Source organism: Salmo salar, chromosome 21, assembly GCF_965601325.2.
Source record: "Salmo salar chromosome 21, fSalSal1, whole genome shotgun sequence".
Lineage (NCBI taxonomy): Eukaryota > Metazoa > Chordata > Actinopteri > Salmoniformes > Salmonidae > Salmo > Salmo salar.
The window spans coordinates 15,868,947-15,893,738 of NC_138311.1; the positions used below are offsets into that span (position 1 = coordinate 15,868,947).

The window sequence follows — 24,792 nt, forward strand, 5'->3', positions numbered from 1 at the left end:
GGACTCCCATTCCACCTGCCTTTCATCTCCTGCCTTTATCCCATTACATTGGTTAAAAGGTCTCCGGTTCCTATTCGCTGCATGCTTATTGATTCCTGGGGACACCGCTAAGGGATACTCTTCTGTCTGCTCTGAAAATAGCAGGATTGAGTTATGGCCTGAAAGAACAGCCTGAAGAAACAGCCTCGTCTTGCTACCAACAAGAACTGATTATACCCTGTCCTTCTTGAGTCCTCAACCGTTGACTCAGCATTTTAAACAGAGGTTTAATTGGGATTTTATTTTCGCGATATTTTGGGATTGTGTGGTGGATCAGCTCAGGTCAGACACAAAATGATGAGAGAAAGATGGGAATTGTCAGAAAAGCACAGGGACCTATTTCAACCTCTTTAGATTGTCCAACAACTATCTAGCTTGCATTACCCCTGACCTACTAACTGAGTAGACTGGTGGTCCAGTCTGTGCGTTAGCCAACTTCTGTTTGTGTCCATTCATGGTAATGCCAAACCGACTGGCCTCTGCAATCTCAACGTTAACATGCGTTCCCATTTCAAGCGGGGTTGCTGATTGGTTGTTGAACACAACGTTCTTCATGTAACTTTCTTAAGAATTTATTTTGGGAGAGCGTGGCTGAACTGTTGACAGTATTTAGGCTGCGATTCAATGAAAAGCAGCGTTGATATAATGTTGATTAGAGTGAGTTGATATGCTAAGAACATTTCAGTCAGGGGAAGGATTAAGCTAAACACAACACAAGGTAAACGAGCACGAACCCTTGACTCTGAATCTCTAAGCTGAGCTCTAATCCCAAATCTTAAATGGCAACAGCCAGCCACTGCTCTCTGGCAAACCATCAACAGTGCAAGAGATGGTCAGGATATGACTACCTTATGTACATGATGTTATCAGCATGAATCTAACTGCCTTTCACTGTGCACACAATAAAGACCTGCATCGGGTCGAATACCCACGATTCCCTGCGGGTGACACGAAAAAAAAAAAAACAGCTGGCGGGTGGAATGAAAACATTATTTCAACCAGAGGGTTGGCTCACGGTTCAGAACAATTATATTTCTGGTCGGAAACATTTTAAATGAAGATAAAACAGACTATAGGCCTAGGCTACCAGCCAGCCATGCACGCTTTGGGACAGTGAACGGTCGATTATTTGCGTGGTGCTGAAACATTCCTAATTTGTTTATGTGCAGAGCTAATATTCCCTCCCCCCACGCGTGACTACATTGCCAAGTTAACTTTCCCTGGTTTGCCTAGTTCATGCAAAAAGGGCTAACATAGCTTAACTGTGGAAATAAAAAGTAAGGTTATAGTGGTGGAATACACCATCGTGGAAACAGGTGCTGCGCGAGTGAAATCCCAGATTTGGAAGTATTTTGGAGTCCTTGTGGACAAGGAGGTCAACAACCTGGTTGATGGATACAGAGCCTGCAGAAAGTGCAAGCGTGTATTTGTTTAAGGTAATTCAGTTAATTATCAGTTAATTATTATGTTAATTCAGGCTTTAGTTCATTTAGACCATACGCAGGCCATATAAAGTTGGTAAAAGTTTGAGCAGGCTATAGCCTACTAAATAAATGTATGCTATTTCTGAAGCCTATAGCCTATTTCATTCTGGGAATTGTTTGTTTGAGTTTCAATTAAACTATTTGATTATCTAAACAATATTGAACGTAAAGGTCTTGTTTTGTTAAGTCGGTTAAAGGGTTTCATTAGGTAAGAAGGCTAATTAGAAGACTCTTCTTCAAAGCGATGTGAATTGTCAATGTGCCACTTTACATTGTGGAAAAAAAGAGGATATTAATTAATGCCAGAGTTTCCTTTCATCCAAATGTTGAATAGATATGCAGACAAATGAATTAATGCAGAGAAGGGGTATAGCCTAATAGCCTATTAGGGCCTACTCTGGAGTCATAAAAACAGTTCAATAAATTGATGTTATTTGTCGGGTCACAGATTGGATCCCAGAACTATGTGGCTGGGTCGGGTTGCAGAGAAAAATCTGTCTTGACGTTGGTTATCGGGTGGGGCTTGGAATTGATGTGGCCAGCGCAGGGTGGGTGCGGCTCCAAAAAACTGACCTGTGCAGGACTCTAACATACAACACCTGTTTGCTTTCTTCATTCGACGAATTCCCTCTTCTTCCCCATTTAGTATGTTTTTTTAATGAAAAGTTAACAAAGAGATGGTGTTGTAGGTAGCTAAATCGCAGCTACCACTCTGTATCTCTTTCTAAACACGGGATAGAGGATCTATGCCAGCCGTTCAGGAGATCGAGGGGTTGAATGTGCCGCAAAGTCAACATCGTATTGTGGAGCTGGGGGGAGGGGAAAGCGGGGGGTCTGGGAAAAGAAAATTAGATTTCAAAGTCACCTCGGTGGTCTTTTTCCACAGACGTGAGGAACACAATAACAATTTGGCTGTGGACAAGAGCGGGCCGAGATTGCCCCTTTATCCCCTGCATTAACTACATGAACTACCCACTGTATCGCTTCAGATACTATCAGCTCCTAAAGCTCTCTGGGTTTGCCCTTGTAGTCTTCCAATATCATTTTCATTTTAAATTCAGATGTAATGCCCCTGTCAGCTCTCCCCCTGCAGTGTTGGCCATCATCTTCTCAAATATCTCTGTCCCTTCCCCCTAACTCACAGCTCTCCCTCTCTCCATCTCTCACTGTGGTCATGTGATCTGACCTGTCCCAGTTAGCCATGGTTCTACTTAAAACATGGCAGTGAAAATAAGCTTTATTACCAGTGCGTCATCTAACCTTTTTGGTATCTACTGAATGCACAGCGAGCTGGTCCACTGGTAACTGAGGTCATATTCGTCACCTAGTAATGTGACGTCACCAAACATATCCCGATATGGATGCATTTCCAGGAGATTCTCAATATACGTTTCTGAGTATAAATTAGATTAAATTAAATGACGCTTGCAGAGATCCGACAAACAATATGAAGACTTCGGAATTACATTGAACAGGCTGTTGTTATTGCCATCTCAAGTCAAATAAGTAACTGTTGCTTTGAACTCTACCACAGTCATGGTGGTGGTGACCATAGCCGACAAGTCATTAACCAATCAATTGTTAGAATCATAAGAGGAAGGAAGTGTACTCACGGCTGGCAGAGCTTAACCAGATCATGGTCGGTCGTGGCTGGGGGAAGGCCTCGGATGTACAGGTTGGTTTTACTGAGCTGCTCCCAGCCTGCAGTGCTGGAGCTACTGCTGTTGTTGGTGCTGCTGTTGGTGCTGGGGATGGGCGGAGCCATGGGGTGTGAGGAAAGGGCTGCAGGTGGCTGCCGAAGGAAAACACACAGAATGGTGTCAGTCCAAGACAAAACGACATGTCGGTGCGAAGTGCCAACATACTGGTGTTCCCTGTTGCTAAACAAAAGAGAGAGAGAGACAGACACAGAGAAATAGACTACTCGGAATGAAACAGACTACATTGCCTTGCCACGTGGATGCGCGGTCACGTGGACATTTAATTGTGCAAATAAATACATGTGTTCATTATTGATTGACGTCTAGCAGAGCTAGTGATTGCCAGTGAGTAATCATGAAACAATACACGTTTGCATTTCATTAGTGGGTTAAGAAAACGTGCTTGGATTTTATTCCAACCCTTAACGCAGCTTTGTCTACGAATCTTGTCTCCTCCATGAGTTACTCAGAGAGATTCTTTATTTGACTCCCGCTGTAACCATAACAGTATTTTAGTGCGCTGGACCAGAAAACCATCGGTCTTCACTATAAGCATATCGCTGTGGCCCAGCTAAATCTTCCATATTGGTGCATGCTATAAATGAACTGTCCTGCTACTTCATAATTTAGTACTATCGAATGGGTGCCCCGTGTGAAGATTAATATTGAACAGAGCAGTGATACATATCTGCTGAGCAATCTCCATCAGAAGTCGGGAAGTCAGCACAAACTACGTACCGAGGGGCGTGCAGATCTGCTCTGATACTGATGTGACACTGGAAGGTTGTGCGTGATTTAGAGAGCCCTTCCCACCAATCCCCTGGTGATTGACTGACTTCCCAACTAGACATGTCAATGACTACATTTCCAGCATAGCCTACTTTACCATCCCACTGCCACCCCTACACTTACACACAGGCTTATTTGCATTAGGTTCCAGTTAGAGAGGCATGGTGGAGAATGTAACTCAACTTCAACACCAGTTCTTTTGAACACTGAGGATCAGCGTGTTTGGAACAATGATATGCCACCCGATTTCTGTAACTTGCAGAATACAAAATAAATATACCCTTTTCAATCGATTGGAAAGAGAAGGGAAGTTCTGTAATGTGCACGGAAAATGTGTCGACCAGTTCTTCCAGCATTGAATTTCAGAGATATTTGGTCTCATTCAGGGGCTTCATTCCAGCTAAACCTAGGGTATGGGTAAGGTCATTTACTGCATTTCTACACAATTAAAAAAACTCTAAAATGCAATTTGGAGAACAGCATTGACTCCAGCCATTATCACCATGTTGCTGTAGCATCATTCACATCAGTCAATAGGGGACTTAACATTCTACAAACACATGCCATACAATAATTAGCTGCCATGTCAAGTCAAACAGCAGTTACCTAGCCAAAGCCATCCATTACAGCCATCTTTACCTCTGCAATCTGTTGAGAAAAAGTCTTGCTGTTCCCTGCAGCTGCGTCAATGCACTCTCCACAGAAAGGAAGAGGCAAAGCGAGAGGTTTAACTAGACAAAATCTGTCAAAAATAAGCCCAATGTGTTTCTATGGGCTTATTTTGGACCTAAACTTGTCGCCTGTCTTCCCGCCTTTGGGACAACGACTCCCATTGTTAAGGCGGAGACATGAGCATCTCGTTATTATTATACAGGCTCCCGAGTGGTGCAGTGGTCTAAGGCACTGCATCTCTGTGCAAGAGGCGTCACTGCAGTCCCTGGTTCGAATCCAGACTGAATCACATCTGGCCGTGATTGGGAGTCCCATAGGGCGGCGCACAATTAGCCCAGCGTCGTCTGGGTTTGGTGGTCATTGTAAATAAGAATTTGTTCTTAACTGACTTGCCTAGTTAAACAGAAATACAGATCTCTACTCTCCATAAAGCTAGGCAGCCATACAAACAGCCTTCCTAGGTGTCCGCATGGTCCTAAAGTCAGCTGACTACTACCGCTAAACTTCATTTGCCTTTTAATCAGGATTGGAATGATTTTAGTAGTCTATTTTAAATTGGTGGTGTTGAGCTAGGGTATGGTGACTGCCCTACCCAACTGACGCCCCTGATCTCATTCAATCAACATCTGTAAATCATATGGGCCGTGTCAAGAGTACCTCCACATCTCAGAGGCAATAAGCCAGTATAGCATGCTTCCTGTTTGTAGGGCCACAGATGTTTGGATCTGAAAAGCTCGGCCTCTTTCTAAGACTGTTCTGTGAGTCTGACACTGTTTATCACCCCTCCCCCTTCGAGGAATCACAAGAGAGGAAGCTGATGGAATCCCAAGCAATACGTGGTGACAGAATTGAGCAATCGTCAACTTGGACTCGGCCCAAGCAAGAGATCTTCTTCTTCTCCGGTCTACATGCCTTTTACTACGGAAACCAACTTGACCTGCTGTTGGATTCATTCATTATTTTCCTTCCTGTCACAAACAGCTCTTTGCCAGGGAATTTTTATGTATGCTGTGAACGTAACTCCTCAAATGAAATGACCTTTTCACAAAGGCTTCTGCAATGACTCTACAGTTATCTCTGAGGACTGTCCTCAAGAAATTAACTCTAACGGGACTGTTGGCGTTTGAAGGATCCCTTGAGATTTCCCCTGTATTTTCCCTCTATATGGTGGGAGGACAGATTAAGACATTAATCACCATGCAGTGCATGCTTGAGGTCATACTATGTTGGCTAGGGGTTTTGAGGAAAGATAGATTGTATCTTAATGAACCATTCTCATGTTATCTAACATCATATCTGACAGACGGGCTAGACATCGTTTCCAACATCTAGACAAAGAATGCAACTAACATAAATGCAACTTTCTTATCCCAATCTGCCCAAATAACCCTGGCCTTTGTCACTGTAAAAGAAAACAACCAAAAAACATAATATAAACGCAATATGTAAAGTGTTGGTCCCATGTTTCATGATCCCAGAAATATTCCATACACACAAAAAGCTTATTTCTCTAAAATGTTGTGCACAAATTTGTTTACATCCCTGTTTGTGAGCGTTTCTCCTTTGCCAAGAGAATCCATCCACCTGACAGGTGTGGCATATTAAGAAGCTGATTAAACAGCATGATCATTACACAGGTGCACCTTGTGCTGGGGACAATAACAGGCCACTCTAAAATGTGCATTTTTGTCACACAACACAATGCCACAGATGTCTCAAGTTTTGAGTGAGCATGCAATTGGCATGCTGAATGCAGGAATGATTGTCCACCAGATATGTTGCTAGATAATTTAATGTTAATTTAATGTTAATTTCTCTACCATAAGCTGCCTCCAACATCGTTTTAGAGAATTGGCAGTACGTCCAACCGGCCTCACAACCACAGATCACGTGTATGGCGTTGTGTGGGTGAGCGTTTTGCTGATGTCAATGTGAACATAGTGCCAGTGTAACCACGCCAACCCAGGACCTCCACATCCGGCTTCTTCACCTGCGGGATTGTCTGAGACCAGCCATCCGGACAGCTGATGAAACCGAGGAGTATTTCTGTCTGTAATAAAGCCTTTTTGTGGGGAAAAATGAATTCTTATAAGCTGGTCCTGGCTCCTAAGTGGGTGGGACTATGCACCCCCAGGCCAACCGCTGGCTGCGTCCCTGCCCAGTCAGGTGAAATCCATAGATTACGGTCTAATTAATATATTTAAAATGACAGATTTTCTTTTATGAACTATAACTCAGTAAAATCCTTGAAATGGTTGAAATTGTTGCATGTTGCGTTTATATTTTTGTTCAGTATATATGCATAAACTCAGCAAAAAAAGAAACAACCCTTTTTCAGGACCCTGTCTTTCAAAGATAATTTGTAAAAATCCAATAACTTCACAGATCTTCATTGTAAAGGGTGTAAACACTGTATTCCATGCTTGTTCAATGAACATGCACCTGTGGAACGGTTGCTAAGGCACTAACAGCTTACAGAAGGTAGGCAAATAAGGTCACAGTTATGAAAACTTAGGACACTAAAGAGGCCTTTCTACTGACTCTAAAAAAAGGAAAGATGCCCAGGGTCCCTGCTCATCTGTGTGAACATGACTTAGGCATGCTGCAAGGAGGAATGAGGACTGCAGATGTGGCCAGGGCAATAAATTGCTATGTCCGTACTGTGAGACGCCTAAGACAGGGCTACAAGGAGACAGGTCGGACAGCTGATCGTCCTCGCAGTGGCAGACCACGTGTAACAACACCTGCACAGGATCGGTACATCCGAACATCACACCTGTGGGACAGGTACAGGATGGCAACAACAACTGCCCGAGTTACACCAGGAATGCACAATCCCTCCATCAGTGCTCAGACTGTCCGCAATAGGCTGAGAGAGGCTGGACTGAGGGCTTGTAGGCCTGTTGTAAGGCAGGTCTTCACCAGACATCACTGGCAACAACGTCGCCTATTGGCACAAACCCACCGTCACTGGACCAGACAGGACTGGCAAAAAGTGCTCTTCACTGACGAGTCACGGTTTTGTCTCACATGGGGTGATGGTCGGATTCGCGTTTATTGTTGAAGGAATGAGCGTTACACCAAGGCCTGTACTCTGGAGCGGGATCGATTTGGAGGTGGAGGGTCCATCATGATCTGGGGCGGTGTGTCACAGCATCATCGGACTGAGCCTGTTGTCATTGCAGGCAATCTCAAAGCTGTGCGTTACAGGGAAGACATCCTCCTCCCTCATGTGGTACCCTTCCTGCAGGCTCATCCTGACATGACCCTCCAGCATGACAATGCCACCAGCCATACTGCTCGTTCTGTGCGTGATTTCCTGCAAGACAGGAATGTCAGTGTTTTGCCATGGCCAGTGAAGAGCCCGGATCTCAATCCCATTGAGCACGTCTGGGACCTGTTGGGTCGGAGGGTGAGAGCTAGGGCCATTCCCCTCCCAGAAATGTCTGGGAACTTGCAGGTGCCTTGGTGGAAGAGTGGGGTAACATCTCACAGCAAGAACGTGCAAATCTGGTGCAGTCCATGAAGAGGAGATGCACTGCAGTACTTAATGCAGCTGGTGGCCACACCAGATACTGACTGTTACTTTTGATTTTGACCCCCCTTTGTTCAGGGACACATTATTCAATTTCTGTTAGTCACATGTCTGTGAAACTTGTTCAGTTTATGCCTCAGTTGTTGAATCTTGTTAGTTTTATACAAATGTTTACACATGTTAAGTTTGCTGGAAATAAACACAGTTGACAGCGAGAGGACGTTTTTTTGTTGTTGCTGAGTTTATATGCATATTTGCAATTACTAGGGAAATATATAAGACATACAATACCAGTCAAAAGTTTGGACACACCTACTCATTCAAGGGTTTTTCTTGATTTTGACTATTTTCTACATTGTAGAATAATAGTGAAGACATTAAACTATGAAATAACACATGGAATCATGTAGTAACCAAAACAGTGTTAAACAAATCAAAATATACTGCTCAAAAAAATAAAGGGAACACTTAAACAACACATCCTAGATATGAATGAAAGAAATAATCTTATTAAATACTTTTTTCTTTACATAGTTGAATGTGCTGACAACAAAATCACACAAAAATAATCAATGGAAATCCAATTTATCAACCCATGGAGGTCTGGATTTGTTGTCACACTCAAAATTAAAGTGGAAAACCACACTACAGGCTGATCCAACTTTGATGTAATGTCCTTAAAACATGTCAAAATGAGGCCCAGTGGTGTGTGTGGCCTCCACATGCCTGTATGACCTCCCTACAACGCCCGGGCATGCTCCTGATGAGGTGGCGGATGGTCTCCTGTGGGATCTCTTCCCAGACCTGGACTAAAGCATCCGCCAACTCCTGGACAGTCTGTGGTGCAACGTGGCGTTGGTGGATGGAGCGAGACATGATGTCCCAGATGTGCTCAATTGGATTCAGGTCTGGGGAATGGGCGGGCCAGTCCATAGCATCAATGCCTTCCTCTTGCAGTAACTGCTGACACACTCCAGCCACATGAGGTCTAGCATTGTCTTGCATTAGGAGGAATCCAGGGCCAACCGCATCAGCATATGGTCTCACAAGGGGTCTGAGGATCTCATCTCGGTACCTAATGGCAGTCAGGCTACCTCTGGCGAGCACATGGAGGGCTGTGCGGCCCCCCAAAGAAATGCCACCCCACACCATGACTGACCCACCGCCAAACCGGTCATGCTGGAGGATGTTGCAGGCAGCAGAACGTTCTCCACAGCGTCTCCAGACTCTGTCACGTCTGTCACGTGTGCTCAGTGTGAACCTGCTTTCATCTGTGAAGAGCACAGGGTGCCAGTGGCGAATTTGCCAATCTTGGTGTTCTCTGGCAAATGCCAAACGTCCTGCACGGTGTTGGGCTGTAAGCACAACCCCCACCTGTGGACGTCGGGCCCTCATACCACCCTCATGGAGTCTGTTTCTGACCGTTTGAGCAGACACATGCACATTTGTGGCCTGCTGGAGGTCATTTTGCAGGGCTCTGGCAGTACTTCTCCTGCTCCTCCTTGCACAAAGGCGGAGGTAGCGGTCCTGCTGCTGGGTTGTTGCCCTCCTACGGCCTCCTCCACGTCTCCTGATGTACTGGCCTGTCTCCTGGTAGCGCCTCCATGCTCTGGACACTACGCTGACAGACACAGCAAACCTTCTTGCCACAGCTCGCATTGATGTGCCATCCTGGATGAGCTGCACTACCTGAGCCACTTGTGTGGGTTGTAGACTCCGTCTCATGCTACCACTAGAGTGAAAGCACCGCCAGCATTCAAAAGTGACCAAAACATCAGCCAGGAAGCATAGGAACTGAGAAGTGGTCTGTGGTCCCCACCTGCAGAACCACTCCTTTATTGGGGGTGTCTTGCTAATTGCCTATAATTTCCACCTGTTGTCTATTCCATTTGCACAACAGCATGTGAAATGTATTGTCAATCAGTGTTGCTTCCTAAGTGGACAGTTTGATTTCACAGAAGTGTGATTGACTTGGAGTTACATTGTGTTGTTTAAGTGTTCCCTTTATTTTTTTGAGCAGTGTATATTTGAGATTTGAGATTCTTAAAAGTAGCCACCCTTTGCCTTGATGACAGCTTTGCACACTCTTGGCATTCTCTCAACAAGCTTCACCTGGAATGCTTTTCCAACAGTCTTGAAGGAGTTCCCACATATTCACTTGTTGGCTGCTTTTCCTTTACTCTGCAGTCCAACTCATCCCAAACCATCTCAATTAGATTGAGCTTGGGTGATTGCGGAGTCCAGGTAATCTGATGCAGCACTCCATCACTCTCCTTCTTGGTCAAATAGCCCTTACACAGCCTGGAGGTGTGTTGGGTCATTGTCCTTTTGAAAAACAAATGATAGTCCCACTAAGCACAAACCAGATGGGATGGCGTATTGCTGCAGAATGCTGTGGTAGCCATGCTGGTTAAGTGTGCCTTGAATTCTAAATAAATCACTGACAGTGTCACCAGCAATGGATCCCCAACCCATCACACCTCCTCCTCCCTGCTTCACGGTGGGAACCACACATGCGGAGATCATCGGTTCATCTACTCTGCGTTTCACAAAGACACGGTGGTTGGAACAAAAAATCTCAAATTTGGACTCATCAGACCAAAGGACAGATTTCCACCAGTCTAATGTCCATTGCTCGTGTTTCTTGGCCCAAGCAAGTCACTTATTCTTATTGGTTTCCTTTAGTAGTGGTTTCTTTGCAGCAATTGACCATGAAGGCCTGATTCACGCAGTCTCCTCTGAACAGTTGATGTTGAGATGTGTCTGTTACTTGAACTCTGTGAAGCATTTACTTGAGCTGCAATTTCTGAGGCTGGTAACTCTAATGAACTTATCCTCTGCAGTAATGGTAACTCTGGGTCTTCCATTCCTGTGGCGGTCCTCATGAGAGCCAGTTTCATCATAGCGCTTGATGGTTGCTGCGACTGCACAATTTTCCGGATTGACTGACCTTCATGTCTTAAAGTAATGATGGACTGTTGTTTCTCTGTGCTTAATTGAGCTGTTCTTGCCATAATATTCACTTGGGCTTTTACCAAATAGGGCTATCTTCTGCATACCACCCCTACATTGTCACAACACAACTGATTGCCTCAAACACATTAAGGAAAGAAATACCACAAATTAATTTTAACCTGTTATGGCTAGGGGGCAGTATTTTCACAGCCGGATAAAAAACCTACCCGATTTAATCTGATTATTACTCCTGCCCAGAAACTAGAATATGCATTTAATTATTAGCTTTGGATAGAAAACACTCCAACGTTTCTAAAACTGTTTGAATGGTGTCTGTGATTATAACAGAACTCATTTGGCAGGCCAAAACCTGAGAAGATTCCATGCAGGAAGTGCCCTGTCTGACAATTTCTTGCCCTTCTTGATTATCTCTATCCATTACAGAGGATCTCTGCTGTTACGTGACACTTCCTACGGCTCCCATGGGCTCTCAGAAGGCGGCAAAAAGCTGAATCGTGGCTTTGCAGGCTCTGGTTGAAAAAAAGTAGCGCGTTTGGGTAGTGGCTGGTTACAGTACTGTGAGACTCATGCTCGTGCCCGCGTCGACAGAATGCTTTGTTTTCTTTCGTCTGTTTACCTAAACGCAGATTCCCGGTCGGAATATTATCGCTTTTTTACAAGAAAAATGGCATAAAAATTGATTTTAAACAGCGGTTGACATGCTTCGAAGTACGGTAATGGAATATTTAGAAATATTTTGTCACGAATTGCGCCATGCTCGTGACCCTTATTTACACTTCGGATAGTGTCTTGAACGCACGAACAAAACGCCTCTATTTGGATATAACGATGGATTATTTTGGACCAAACCAACATTTGTTATTGAAGTAGCAGTCCTGGGAGTGCATTCTGACGAAGACAACAAAGGTAATCAAACTTTTGTAATAGTAAATCGGAATTTGGTCAGGGCTAAACTTGGTCGGTGTCTAAATGGCTAGCCGTGATGGCTGGGCTATCTACTGAAAATATTGCAAAATGTGCTTTCACCGAAAAGCTATTTTAAAATCGGACATATCGAGTGCATAGAGGAGTTCTGTATCTATAATTCTTAAAATAATTGTTATGTTTTTTGTGAACGTTTATCGTGAGTAATTTAGTAAATTCACCGGATGTTTGCAGGGGGTATGCTAGTTCTGAACGTCACATGCTAATGTAAAAAAGCTGGTTTTTGATATAAATATGAACTTGATTGAACAAAACATGCATGCATTGTATAACATAATGTCCTAGGGTTGTCATCTGATGAAGATCATCAAAGGTTAGTGCTGCATTTAGCTGTGGTTTTGTTTTTTGTGACATTATATGCTAGCTTGAAAAATGGGTGTCTGATTATTTCTGGCTGGGTACTCTGCTGACATAATCTAATGTTTTGCTTTCGCTGTAAAGCCTTTTTGAAATCGGACAGTGTGGTTAGATTAACGAGAGTCTTGTCTTTAAAATGCTGTAAAATAGTCATATGTTTGAAAAATGGAAGTTTTCGGATTTTAGAGGAGTTTGTATTTCGCGCCACGCCCATCATTGGATATTGGAGCAGGTGTTCCGCTAGCGGAACGTCTAGATGTAAGAGATTAACCTGTTGGGGCTAGGGGGCAGTATTTTCACGGCTGGATAAAAAAACGTACCCGATTTCATCTGGTTACTAATCCTACCCAGTAACTAGAATATGCATATACTTATTATATATGGATAGAAAACACCCTAAAGTTTCTAAAACTGTTTGAATGGTGTCTGTGAGTATAACAGAACTTATTTGGCAGGCAAAACCCTGAGACATTTTCTGACAGGAAGTGGATACCTGATGTGTTGAATTACCTTTAAGCCTATGCCATTGAAACACACAGGGGTTGATTAATGTTTTGGCACTTCCTATTGCTTCCACTAGATGTCACCAGCCTTTACAAAGTGTTTTGAGTCTTTTACTGTGAGATCTGACCGAACAAGAGCCATGGAACGGTGATGGCCGATTAGACTCTGGCGCGCGAGGTCATGTTGGGTACCCTCGTTCCAATACGTTTTAAAAGAGAATGCATTCGTCCACCTTGAATATTATTCATGTTCTGGTTAAAAAAGGCACTAATGATTTATGCTATACAACGTTTGACATGTTTGAACGAACGTAAATATATTTTTTCCCCTCGTTCATGACGAGAAGTCCGGCTGGCTTAGATCATGTGCTAACAACACGGAGCTTTTTGGATATAAATGATGAGCTTTTTTGAACAAAACTACATTCGTTATGGACCTGGGATTCCTGGAAGTGACATCTGATGAAGAGAATCAAAGGTAATGGATTATTTACATAGTATTTTCGATTTTAGATCTCTCCAACATGGCCGTTTGTCTGTATAGCAAAGCATATTTTTCTGGGCGCAGTGCTCAGATTATTGCAAAGTGTGATTTCCCAGTAAGGTTATTTTTAAATCTGGCAAGTTGAATGCGTTCAAGAGATGTAAATCTATAATTCTTTAAATGACAATATAATATTTTACCAATGTTTTCTAATTTTAATTATTTAATTTGTGGTGCTGACTTGACTGCCGGTTATTGGAGGGAAACGATTTCCTCAACATCAATGCCATAGTAAAACGCTGTTTTTGGATATATATATGAACTTGATAGAACTAAAAATGCATGCATTGTCTAACATAATGTCCTAGGAGTGTCATCTGATGGAGATTGTAAAAGGTTAGTGCATCATTTTAGCTGGTTTTATGGTTTTGGTGACACCCGTCTTTGAATTGACAAAACATTACACACAGCTATTGTCAATGTACTCTCCTAACATAATCTAACTTTATGCTTTCGCCGTAAAACCTTTTTGAAATCGGACAACGTGGTTAGATTAAGGAGATGTTTATCTTTCAAAGGGTGTAAGATAGTTGTATGTTTGAAAAATTTGAATTTTGACATTTATTTGGTTTCAAATTTGCCGCTCTTGAAATGCACCTGCTGTTGATAGGGTGCACCACGGGTGGCACGCTAGCGTCCCACATAGCCCCAAGAAGTTAACAAGGCACACCTGTTAATTGAAATGCATTCCAGGTGACTACCTCGTGAAGCTGGTTGAGAGAATTCCAAGAGTGTGCAAAGCTGTCAAGGCAAAGGGTGGCTACTTTGAAGAATCTCAAATATAAAATATATTTTGATTTGTTTAACACTTTTTTGGTTACTACATGATTCCATAGGTGTTATTTTATAGTTGTGATGTCTTCACTATTATTCGACAATGTAGAAAATAGTAAAAAATAAAGAAAAACCTTGGTATGACTAGGTGTGTCCCAACTTTTGACTGGTACTGTATAAGTTGGAAATATGGCTCTCTCATGGTGAAACCCAACACTCCAGTATTCCATGTTTATCCTGCACTCTCTGGATGTTTGGGTTTCAGGCATAAATCTCATGTTGGGATCTATAGGGAACAGCAATTTCCATTTCACATCACATTCTTCCATTCACAGCATTTCACTACCCATGAACATCACAAATTCTAACACTTCGAATATTGTTGCATCCATGTGATTAATCATTCAGCAACACGTCTCATTTTGTGGACAACAATGTTACAATACTAATGCATTAAAAAAAGATTACATTGAAAGTCTGGACACGAAGGTGACATTGACCAATCTCCTATTGAGTTGGCATCATAACTCAATAGACAGTCATAGCCTAAAAGACATGAGAAAAAGGAGATAAAAGGTCAATGCTGACATCTGTTCTCATAGTTGACACTAACAGTAGAACCTGATTGAGAATCCTTCTATGCATTTTTGAAACATGTCCCAAAAATGCCATGTATTCAGGTAGCATGCAAGAGGAAGGATCACATGTAATCTCCAGGCTATCTGTCAAAGAGTGTCATGTCCAGACAGGTCACTTCGCTTTACAAAAACAGTCAACTCTTTCATGTGTTTTCTGTAAACTCTGAAGGTCCTTCAGTCACCTTTTGAACCCATAACAGATGTATCTGCTAGAGAGGGCATGTGGTACTGAAAATGCCTTAGCATTGAGAGCATTGGGTATAGGTTGAGAGCCATGTTGATATTTCTCATAATAGTCAATGATGATGTCGTTGGATATTTGTGCTTTATGAACATTCCTAACACATAATTATAATTTAGTAATTTATAGCAATATAATGTATTCAAGGGTTTGTTTTAACTTTCTATACATGACTTTCATTCTGTTGTAATAGTGAAGAGAGAGAGAACATTTAGTGTCTGTTATACTGTAGCTCATGAAATAATCATCTGATATCATCATCAGGCTCCCAACTAGGAAGTGTGCCACTAGCTCAAGCTATTTGTGAACAAAGACAATCTTTGAGGAGAATGCCAGCGGTGCCCTTGGTTTTCAGTCCCGGCTAAATCCGCACACCCAAGGAGAGAAACTCCCTTTTCCGCAGGACTGAAAGCCAGTTTGTTTTCATACATCTGCCTGCCTATTGAGCACCAGGAGTCTGAGGGAGTGTGATGGGGAGAGCCCAGTGTCTTATCAGCATGCTCCAGACCAGCAGAGCCCGTCATATCCGAGCTGGAAATTCACTAGGCTTCCAGTAACACAGGCCTCGCCCTCACAGAACTATCCAAGCCCTCAGCTAAAACTAACCTCTTACTATGACAGCAGACTTGAATAATCCTGAATATGAATAAATCTTCAACACCATCAACAGTTTCCTGTCAAAAATGTTAATCCATATAGAAATTGGGAAAATTGGACGCATGATTGAATTACATTCCACCGCTTTGCCTACATTTTACATGGGAAACAGCAATCTACAGAGGCACATCATAATTTCAAAGCTATCATTCAATTATCACAAGGTCATTCCAATACATTTCTCCATGACCTCAATGTTATCTGGGTGGTTTATTACATTGTTATCGTTTGAAAAATATGGGATATAGGGTGGTTTATATAGAATCCTTACAGCCTAGCGGTTCAGAGTGTTGGGCCAGTAACCAAAAGGTTGCTGGTTCAAATCCCGAGCCGACTAGGTGAAACAATCTGCCGATGTGCCCTCGAGCAAGGCACTTAACCCTAATTGCTCCTGTAAGTCGCTCTCAATAAGAGCATTTGCTAAATGGCTAAAATATAAATATAAAGTGGCCGAATATCAACATTGGTAAGGCACTTCTACTGAACTAGTTCTACATTGGAACACACAGTAGTGAGGACAAGCTCCTGAATCTCCAAAGTTTAAAGGTAAAGGGGATTTCAGAAAGTCTCTTGAGAATGCCTTCACTTCTCTACCACAACATATCAAATTAAATGAATTTGATAACATAAACTATACATATAAACCATCAACTAAATTAATTGTTGATTAAAATCCAGGTCAAAGAAAAGGTTGATGAGTAGCTAGATTGAATGCACTGTTAAAGGGCTAAATACACTGACATCAGGCCCAGCTATGGATATTCTAACAAAATCATTGAATTAAAAACAGTAGCAATAGCCTACTAGTTTACTGAAAGAATACAACGAGAATACAGTAGTTTCAGAGATAACCCACTAATACTATACGAGTAGAAATATGTTTTAAAATGCCTAGTGAAATTCTGTTGACGAATTAAAACTAAACTTTCTGTTCCTCAATTCTCTCTGGGAATAGGCTATTTGTCCCCATAGTCTGATCAAAAAAATACATGTTTTGCGATTTCAATGAGTCAGCTTGATGATGAGGATGAATGCCTATTACATACATTTTGTATAATCAAATAGGCTATTTACCTGCTTACGATACGGAGTCCTCAATGGGTTGCAAGAATTCGCAAAAATCATCATCGGTTTCCAAAGACCCAAGATCGATTGTTTTACTAATGTATTTCGAACTATTTGTATCCAATGGCTGTTTAGGTGAAGTTGTAAATTTGACTAGCTACATAGATGTGTTTGTAAAAAATCGTCTCTTTGCTATACTAAAGCAAAGACTACTAGTCTTACTATGGGCTACTGTAGGCCTATATAGTATACTGTATTTGACATATAGTATCATATACTACCATAAAATATAGCGATGTCAACGTATGCGCGAATTAGTCCGAACTTCGATTTCCCAACCCCGTTTCTTGAGTTCATTGATTTGCATTGAGTCCCCCGCATAACGCTCTCCATTAGTTACCACAGCCACAAAGTCATAAACCCCGCCTATTTCTACAATGTCTCTTTTTAAAATGTGATTTAAAACCTAACCTCAACCCGAACCTTAACCACACTGCCAACCTTATGCCTAAAATGAAATTAAAACCAAATAGCGCATTTTTTATTTCATGTTTTCTTGTCTTTACGATAGAGTCATACTTTGTGGCTGTGGTAACTAGTGGAAACCCCGCAGAACAGAACCTGCCTGGTGGAAGAAACCATTCCTCTATCCGGTGTAGGGATGATGACTTCACTGGATAACATGAAAACAACACTACATCATATTTTTTTCTGCAATTTTCAAGAATATAATCTACTACAATACAGCCTATGGAAGGTGTAAGTACAATTAGCTGGTATAATTGAATAACAGGTCTATACAAGAGACATTGTTACAATGTTTCTTTCCCCTTTCGCTACTATTCTAGTCTGGAATGCATACCAAACATTCCACAGGGTTAGCTATCGGAGTTCATTGGGACGTCCCTACCCTAAACTCTAACCTTAAATTAACCCTATCCTTATCCTAACCATTACCTAACCCTAACCTTAACATTTTTAAACTTCAACTTCAATGGGGTTGGGACGTCCCAAGGATCCCTGATAGCAAGGACCACACAGTGCGGCCATTAGATAGTTAAAGGAGCAGGACGATATTTTGACCGATGCAGGACCCATATGTTATTACAATTTGAATTAAATTGAATGTCCGCAGCGCAGGCCACACCATAGTACATTAAACTAAAATGACTGAATTGATATGTAGATAAACAACACTGAAACAAAAAGGCAACTGAGGGTTAAATCCATAGGACATTTATAACACAATAATAATACATATTAACTCCTCGAAATAAATATTAATCAGATTGATGAAAGCAGACAAAAAGAGCAAACACAGATAAAAATACACCTGGGAAAATGAAATTGAAAATATATATAACCAATTGAAAATGTTTTAAATTTTCACAGTTCTAATGAAGTAATCGTTACACAGTCTAGGGATGCTATGGATGTGGAGTAAATGTGCAAAGAGACTGCACGCAACAGTAAGGATCGAGCCACTCTTCAGCAGAGATCCGAAATTGTAAGTGAAAGGGTGACCCAGGTTTTTATTATAGCAAAACATACACTCAGAGGCTGTACTTGGCTATAAATCAAAACCCATTCACCCACCAGTCTCCATCTCTGATTGGAAAACCAACAGTGGTGGTGAAGTCAGAATGTGAATTCATGCTGACCTTGTGTGGTCGTTGCCTTTGTGGTTACATTTTTTACCTATTTCTTGTTCCGCCATGCTCTTTCTTTTCACCTAGCGTGTTGTCATCCTTTACAGATTACATCCTCCTTCTCCAAGCTGCATTTCCTGTCTTTAATTAAATATATTGGTCATCATAGCATCAGCAACTCTCAATGTAATTCCATGAGGGGTAGAGTGGTCGTTTTTTTTACCCACTGGGCACAGTGTCAGAGCTCACCCTCATCATGCATTTTCTGTCCGGGGCTTTGAACCAACTGCTAATAAGATGATGCAACATCTGGTCCTTTGACCACTGCAAACAGAGCAATGTCAAAATTGGTCTAAAACCAAATCAGCAAAAAAAAAGCCAATCCCAGTAAAATGTTTCCTTTTGGTTTCAGCATGGGCTCACTTTAAACCTGAACAATAGAGGTGATTTACTAAAAGCTCCAATGAATCTTTCCTTCCTATCTTTTCCTAGTTGCATTTTTTGAGGTTGTCAAATGGTTTCCTAAAATGTTTTCCTAAAAGACACGACAGATAGAGTCATATATAGAGAGCATATTGGGAGGCCATTTCAGCCACCATTAGATGCAAATAGGTCACAGTTAAAGGGAACAGAAAGACCTGAATCAGCACTCTGTGGAGGTCACTGAGTGAAAGGGGACCAGGGTGGGGAGCGTGATAGTCAGTGGAACTATCTCTTTATATAGGAGTCAAAGGTACATATGTAAACCTGTCAAACGTTTGGACACACCTACTCATTCAAGGGTTTTTCTTGATTTTTACTATTTTCTACATTGTAGAATAATAGTGAAGACATCAAAACTATGAAATAACACCACATGGAATCATGTAGCAACCAAAAAAGTGTTAAACAAATCAAAATATATTTAATATTTTAGATTCTTCAAAGTAGCCACCCTTTGCCTTGATGACAGCTTTGCACACTCTTGGCATTCTCTCAACAAGCTTCATGAGGAATGCTTTTCCAACAGTCTTGAAGGAGTTCCCACATATGCTGAGCACTTGTTGGCTGCTTTTCCTTCACTCTGCGGTCCAACTCATCCCAAACCATCTCAATTTGGTTGAGGTCCGGTGATTGCGGAGGACAGGTCATCTGATGTAGCACTCCATCACTCTCCATCTTAGTAAAATTGCTCTTACACAGCCTTGAGGTGTGTTGGGTCATTGTCCTGTTGAAAAACAAATGATGGTCCCACTAAGCGCAAACCAGATGGGATGGTGTATCGCTGCAGAATGCTGTGGTAGCCATGCTGGTTAAGTGTGCCTTGAATTCTAAATAAATCACAGACAATGTCACAAGCAAAGCATCCCCACACCATCACACCTCCTCCTCCATGCTTCACAGTGGGAACCACACATGCCGAGATAATCTGTTCACCTATTCTGCGTCTCAAGGCAGTTGGAACCAAAAATCTGAAATTTGGACTCATCAGACCAAAGGACAGATTTCCACCGGTAAGCCTCTTCTTCTTATTGGTGTACTTTAGTAGTGGTTTCTTTGCAGCAATTCGACCATGAAGGCCCGATTCACAGTCTCCTCTGAACAATTGATGTTGATATGTGTCTGTTACTTGAACTCTGTGAAGTATTTATTTGGGCTGCAATCTGAGGTTAGCTCTAATTAACTTATCCTCTGCAGCAGAGGTAACTCTGGGTCTTCCATTCCTGTGGCGGTCCTCATGAGAGCCAGTTTCATCATAGCGCTTGATGGTTTTTGCAACTGCGCTTGAATAAACTTTAAGTGCTTGAAATTTTCCGGATTGACTGACCTTCATGTCTTAAAGTAACGATGGACTGTCGTTTCTCTTTGCTTAATTGAGCTGTTCTTGCCATAATATGGACTTGGTCTTTTAACAAATAGGGCTATCATCTGTATACCACCCCTACCTTGTCACAACACAACTGATTGGCTCAAACGCATTAAGAAGGAAAGAAATTCCAAAAATTAACTTTTAACAAGGCACACCTGTTAATTGAAATGCATTCCAGGTAACTAATTCATGAACCCGGTTGAGAGAATGCCAAGAGTATGCAAAGCTGTCATCAAAGCAAAGGGTGGCTACTTTGAAGAATCTCAAATATAATATATATTTTGATTTGTTTAACACTTTTTTGGTTACTACATGATTCCATATGTGTTATTTCATAGTTGTGATGTCTTCACTATGATTCTACAATGTAGAAAAGAGTAAAAAATAAATAAAAACCCTGGCATAAGTAGGTGTGTCCAAACTTTTGACTGGTACTGTATGTCTACTGCAGTAGCGGTCGCTGCCGTTTTAAGATTAGTAAGGACACATTTTTTTTATGAGCATTGCCTTATTTCTATTACAGCATATTGGATGACTGTCATTCATAATCCATTCACCAAGTTTAACATTGACAGGTTTAGGCTACTACATGATACTAAAATGTTCTCTATATATGAGGTTGAAATTCATCCAAAAGGTGTTCGATGGGATTGAGGTCAGGGCTCTGTACAGGCCAGTCAAGTTCTTCCACACCGATCTCGACAAACCATTTCTGTATAGACCTCACTTTGTGCCCCGGGGCATTGTCATGCTGAAACAGGAAAGGGCCTTCCCCAAACTGTTGCCACAAAGTTGGAAGCACAGAATCACCTAGAATGTCATTGTATGCTTTAGAGATAAGATTTCCCTTCACTGGAACTAAGGGGCCTAGCTCGAACCATGAAAAACAGCCCCAGACCATTATTTCTCCTCCACCAAACTTTACAGTTGGCACTATGCATTGAGGCAGGTACAGTTGAAGTCAGAAGTTTACATACACTTAGGTTAGAGGCATTAAAACTTGTTTTTCAACCACTCCACAAATTTCTTGTTAACAAACTATAGTTTTGGCAAGTCGGTTAGGACATCTACTTTGTGCATGACACAAGTCATTTTTCCAACAATTGTTTTCAGACAGATTATTCGCTTATAATTCACTGTATCACAATTCCAGTGGGTCAGAAGTTTACATACACTAAGTTGACTGTGCCTTTAAACAGCTTGGAAAATTCCAGAAATGATGTCATGGCTTTAGAAGCTTCTGATAGGCTAATTGACATCGTTTGAGTCAATTGGTGTTGTACCTGTGGGTGTATTTCAAGGCCTACCTTCAAACTCAGTGCCTCTTTGCTTGACATCATGGGAAAATCAAAAGAAATCAGCCAAGACCTCAGAAAAAAATTTGTAGACCTCCACAAGTCTGGTTCATCCTTGGGAGCAATTTCCAAACGCCTGAAGGTACCACGTTCATCTGTACAAACAATAGTACGCAAGTATAAACACCATGTAACCACGCAACCGTCATAACGCTCAGGAAGGAGACGCGTTCTGTCTCCTAGAGATGAACGCACTTTTGTGCGAAAAGTGCAAATCAATCCTAGAACAACAGCAAAGGACCTTGTGAAGATGCTGGAGGAAACAGGTACAAAAGTATCTATATCCACAGTAAAACGAGTCCTATATCGACATAACCTGAAAGGCCGCTCAGCAAGGAAGAAGCCACTGCTCCAAAATCACCATAAAAAAGCAAGACTACGGTTTACAACCGCACATGGGGACAAAGATCGTACATTTTGGAGAAATGTCCTCTGGTCTGATGAAACAAAAATAGAACTGTTTGGCCATAATGACCATTATGTTTGGAGGAAAAAGGGGGAGGCTTGCAAGCCGAAGAACACCATCCCAACCGTGAAGCACGGGGGCAGCATCATGTTGTGGGGGTGCTTTGCTGCAGGAGGGACTGGTGCACTTCACAAAATAGATGGCATCATGACAAAGGAAAATTACGTGGATATATTGAAGCAACATCTCAAGACATCAGTCAGGAAGTTAAAGCTTGGTCGCAAATGGTTCTTCCAAATGGACAATGACACTAAGCATACTTCCAAAGTTCTGGCAGAATGGCTTAAGGACAACAAAGTCAAGGTATTGGAGTTGCCATCACAAAGCCCTGACCTCAGTCCTGTAGAAAATGTGTGGGCAGAACTGAAAAAGTGTGTGCGAGCAAGGAGGCCTACAAACCTGACTCAGTTACACCAGCTCTGTCAGGAGGAATGGGCCAAAATTCACCCAACTTATTGTGGGAAGCTTGTGGAAGGCTTCCCGAAATGTTTGACCCAAGTTAAACAATTTAAAGGCAATGCTACCAAATACTAAGTGAGTGTATGTAGTAAACTTCTGACCCACTGGGAATGTGATGAAATAAATAAAAGCTGAAATAAATCATTCTCTCTACTATCATTCTGACATTTCACATTCTTAAAATAAAGTAGTGATCCTAACTGGCCAAAGACAGGGAATTTTTACTAGGATTAAATGTCAGGAATTGTGAAAAACTGAGTTTAAATGTATTTGGCTAAGGTGTATGCAAACTTCTGACTTCAACTGTAGCGTTCCCCTGGCATCCACCAAACCCAGATTCGTCCATCGGACTGCCAGATGGTGAAGCGTGATTCATCACTCCAGAGAACGCGTTTCCAATGCTCCTGAGTCCACCCGACACCACTCCACCCGACGCTTGGCATTGCGCTTAGGCTTGTGTGCGGCTGCTCGGCCAAGGAAACCCATTTCATGAAGCTCCCGACGAACAGTTCTTGTGCTGACGTTGCTTCAACAGGCAGTTTGGAACTCGGTAGTGAGTGTTGCAACCGATGACAGACGATTTTTACACGCTACGCGCTTCAGCACTCGGCGGTCCTGTTCTGTGAGCTTGTGTGGCCTACTACTTCGCGGCTGAGCCGTTGTTCCTTCTAGACTTTTCCACTTTACAATAATAGCACTTACAGTTGACCAGGGCAGCTCTGGCAGGAAAGAAATTCAACGAACTGACTTGTTGGAAAGGTGGACTCCTATGAAGGTGCCATGTTGAAAGTCACTGAGCACTTCATTAAGGCCATTCTACTGCCAATGTTTGTCTATGGAGATTGTATGACTTTGTGCTTGATTTTATACACCTGTCAGCAACGGGTGTGGCTGAAATAGCCGAATTCTCAAATTTTAAGTGGTGTCCACACTGTTTTGTGTATATATAGTGTATCATAACCGCAGCTAGCTCACCATATTAGCTAAAGTAACGTTATAGTCAACATAGCTAATATAACTAACGCATTAGTAAACCCTCTACAATTATGCAGTACAGTGTAGTACACAGTTTAGCAGTTACACCGGTGGGCCCCGGTGGCAATAAATTAGTATAGCCAAAAGCTTACTTTGACTTGGAAGAGTTCCAGTGTTGGATATCCAGCTAGCTAACATCCCTCTGTTTGAGAAGGCTAAACTAGCTAGCTGCATTTGCTAGCTAAGTAAGTGAAAGTGAAAAAAAATGAAGAAAGATCTTTCTCTCTATCTCTTGCTTCTCCTTTATCTTTGAAGAAATTAATTTGTTCAAAACTATTGTCTTTCTCTCTCTTTGAGTCTACTATTCTCCACATTTCATGCACTGCAGTGCTAGCTAGCTGTAGCTTATGCTTTCAGTACTACATTCATTATCTGATCCTTTGATTGGGTGGACAACATGTTAGTTCATGCTGCAAGAGCTCTGATAGGTTGGATGATGTCTTCCAGAAGTTGTCATAATTACTGTGTAAGTCTACGGAAGGGGGTGACAACCATTTACTTTCCTAGGTTTTGTATTGAAGTCAATGTACCCAGAAGAGGACTCAAGCTAGCTGTCCTCTGGCTACACCATGGTGCTACCCTACAGAGGGCTGTTGAGGCTACTGTAAACCTTCATTGCAAAACAGTGTGTTTCAATACATTATTTGGTGACCTGAATATATTTTGTATAGTTTTATCTAAAAAGGATAACTCTTGAAATGTTTAACTTTTTATTTTTATGAAATTCACTGAGGAGGATGGTCCTCCCCTTCCTCCTCTGAGGAGCCTCCACTGGTCTAGTGCTTTCAAAGTTATTACATAAAACATATAGCCAACTGTAATTATTATTTATTGTGAATGCATTTATTTACCTGAAACTTCATTTATTATTTTCTTTAGGAATTGAGACTGACAATGAAATAAAACTAAAGATTTGAGCTGCTGCTCTACGGACTTAAAGCAACACTTTCTGTTTTCATGAGGTATGACAAACATCTCACCTATGAGTGAACCTACAATCACAGAAAAGCCTGCGGTGAGA

The 24,792-nt window shown here is 41.9% G+C and overlaps 1 protein-coding gene across 6 annotated transcripts in view; it reads right to left on the reverse strand.

The window, feature by feature from the left end:
• The window catches only part of LOC106581710 (RNA-binding motif, single-stranded-interacting protein 1), a 71,557-nt gene that overhangs the window by 41,745 nt on the left and 5,020 nt on the right, over positions 1–24,792 (reverse strand). For 5 of the 6 annotated variants that reach the window (XM_045704463.2, XM_045704464.2, XM_045704459.2 and 2 more), the window contains exon 2: positions 3,137–3,315. In XM_045704463.2, the coding sequence (XP_045560419.1) occupies positions 3,137–3,315 (179 nt within the window). Of the gene's footprint in view, positions 1–3,136; positions 3,316–16,967; positions 17,336–24,792 lie in introns of those variants that run through there. The other variant, XM_045704462.2, reaches the window with a different exon arrangement.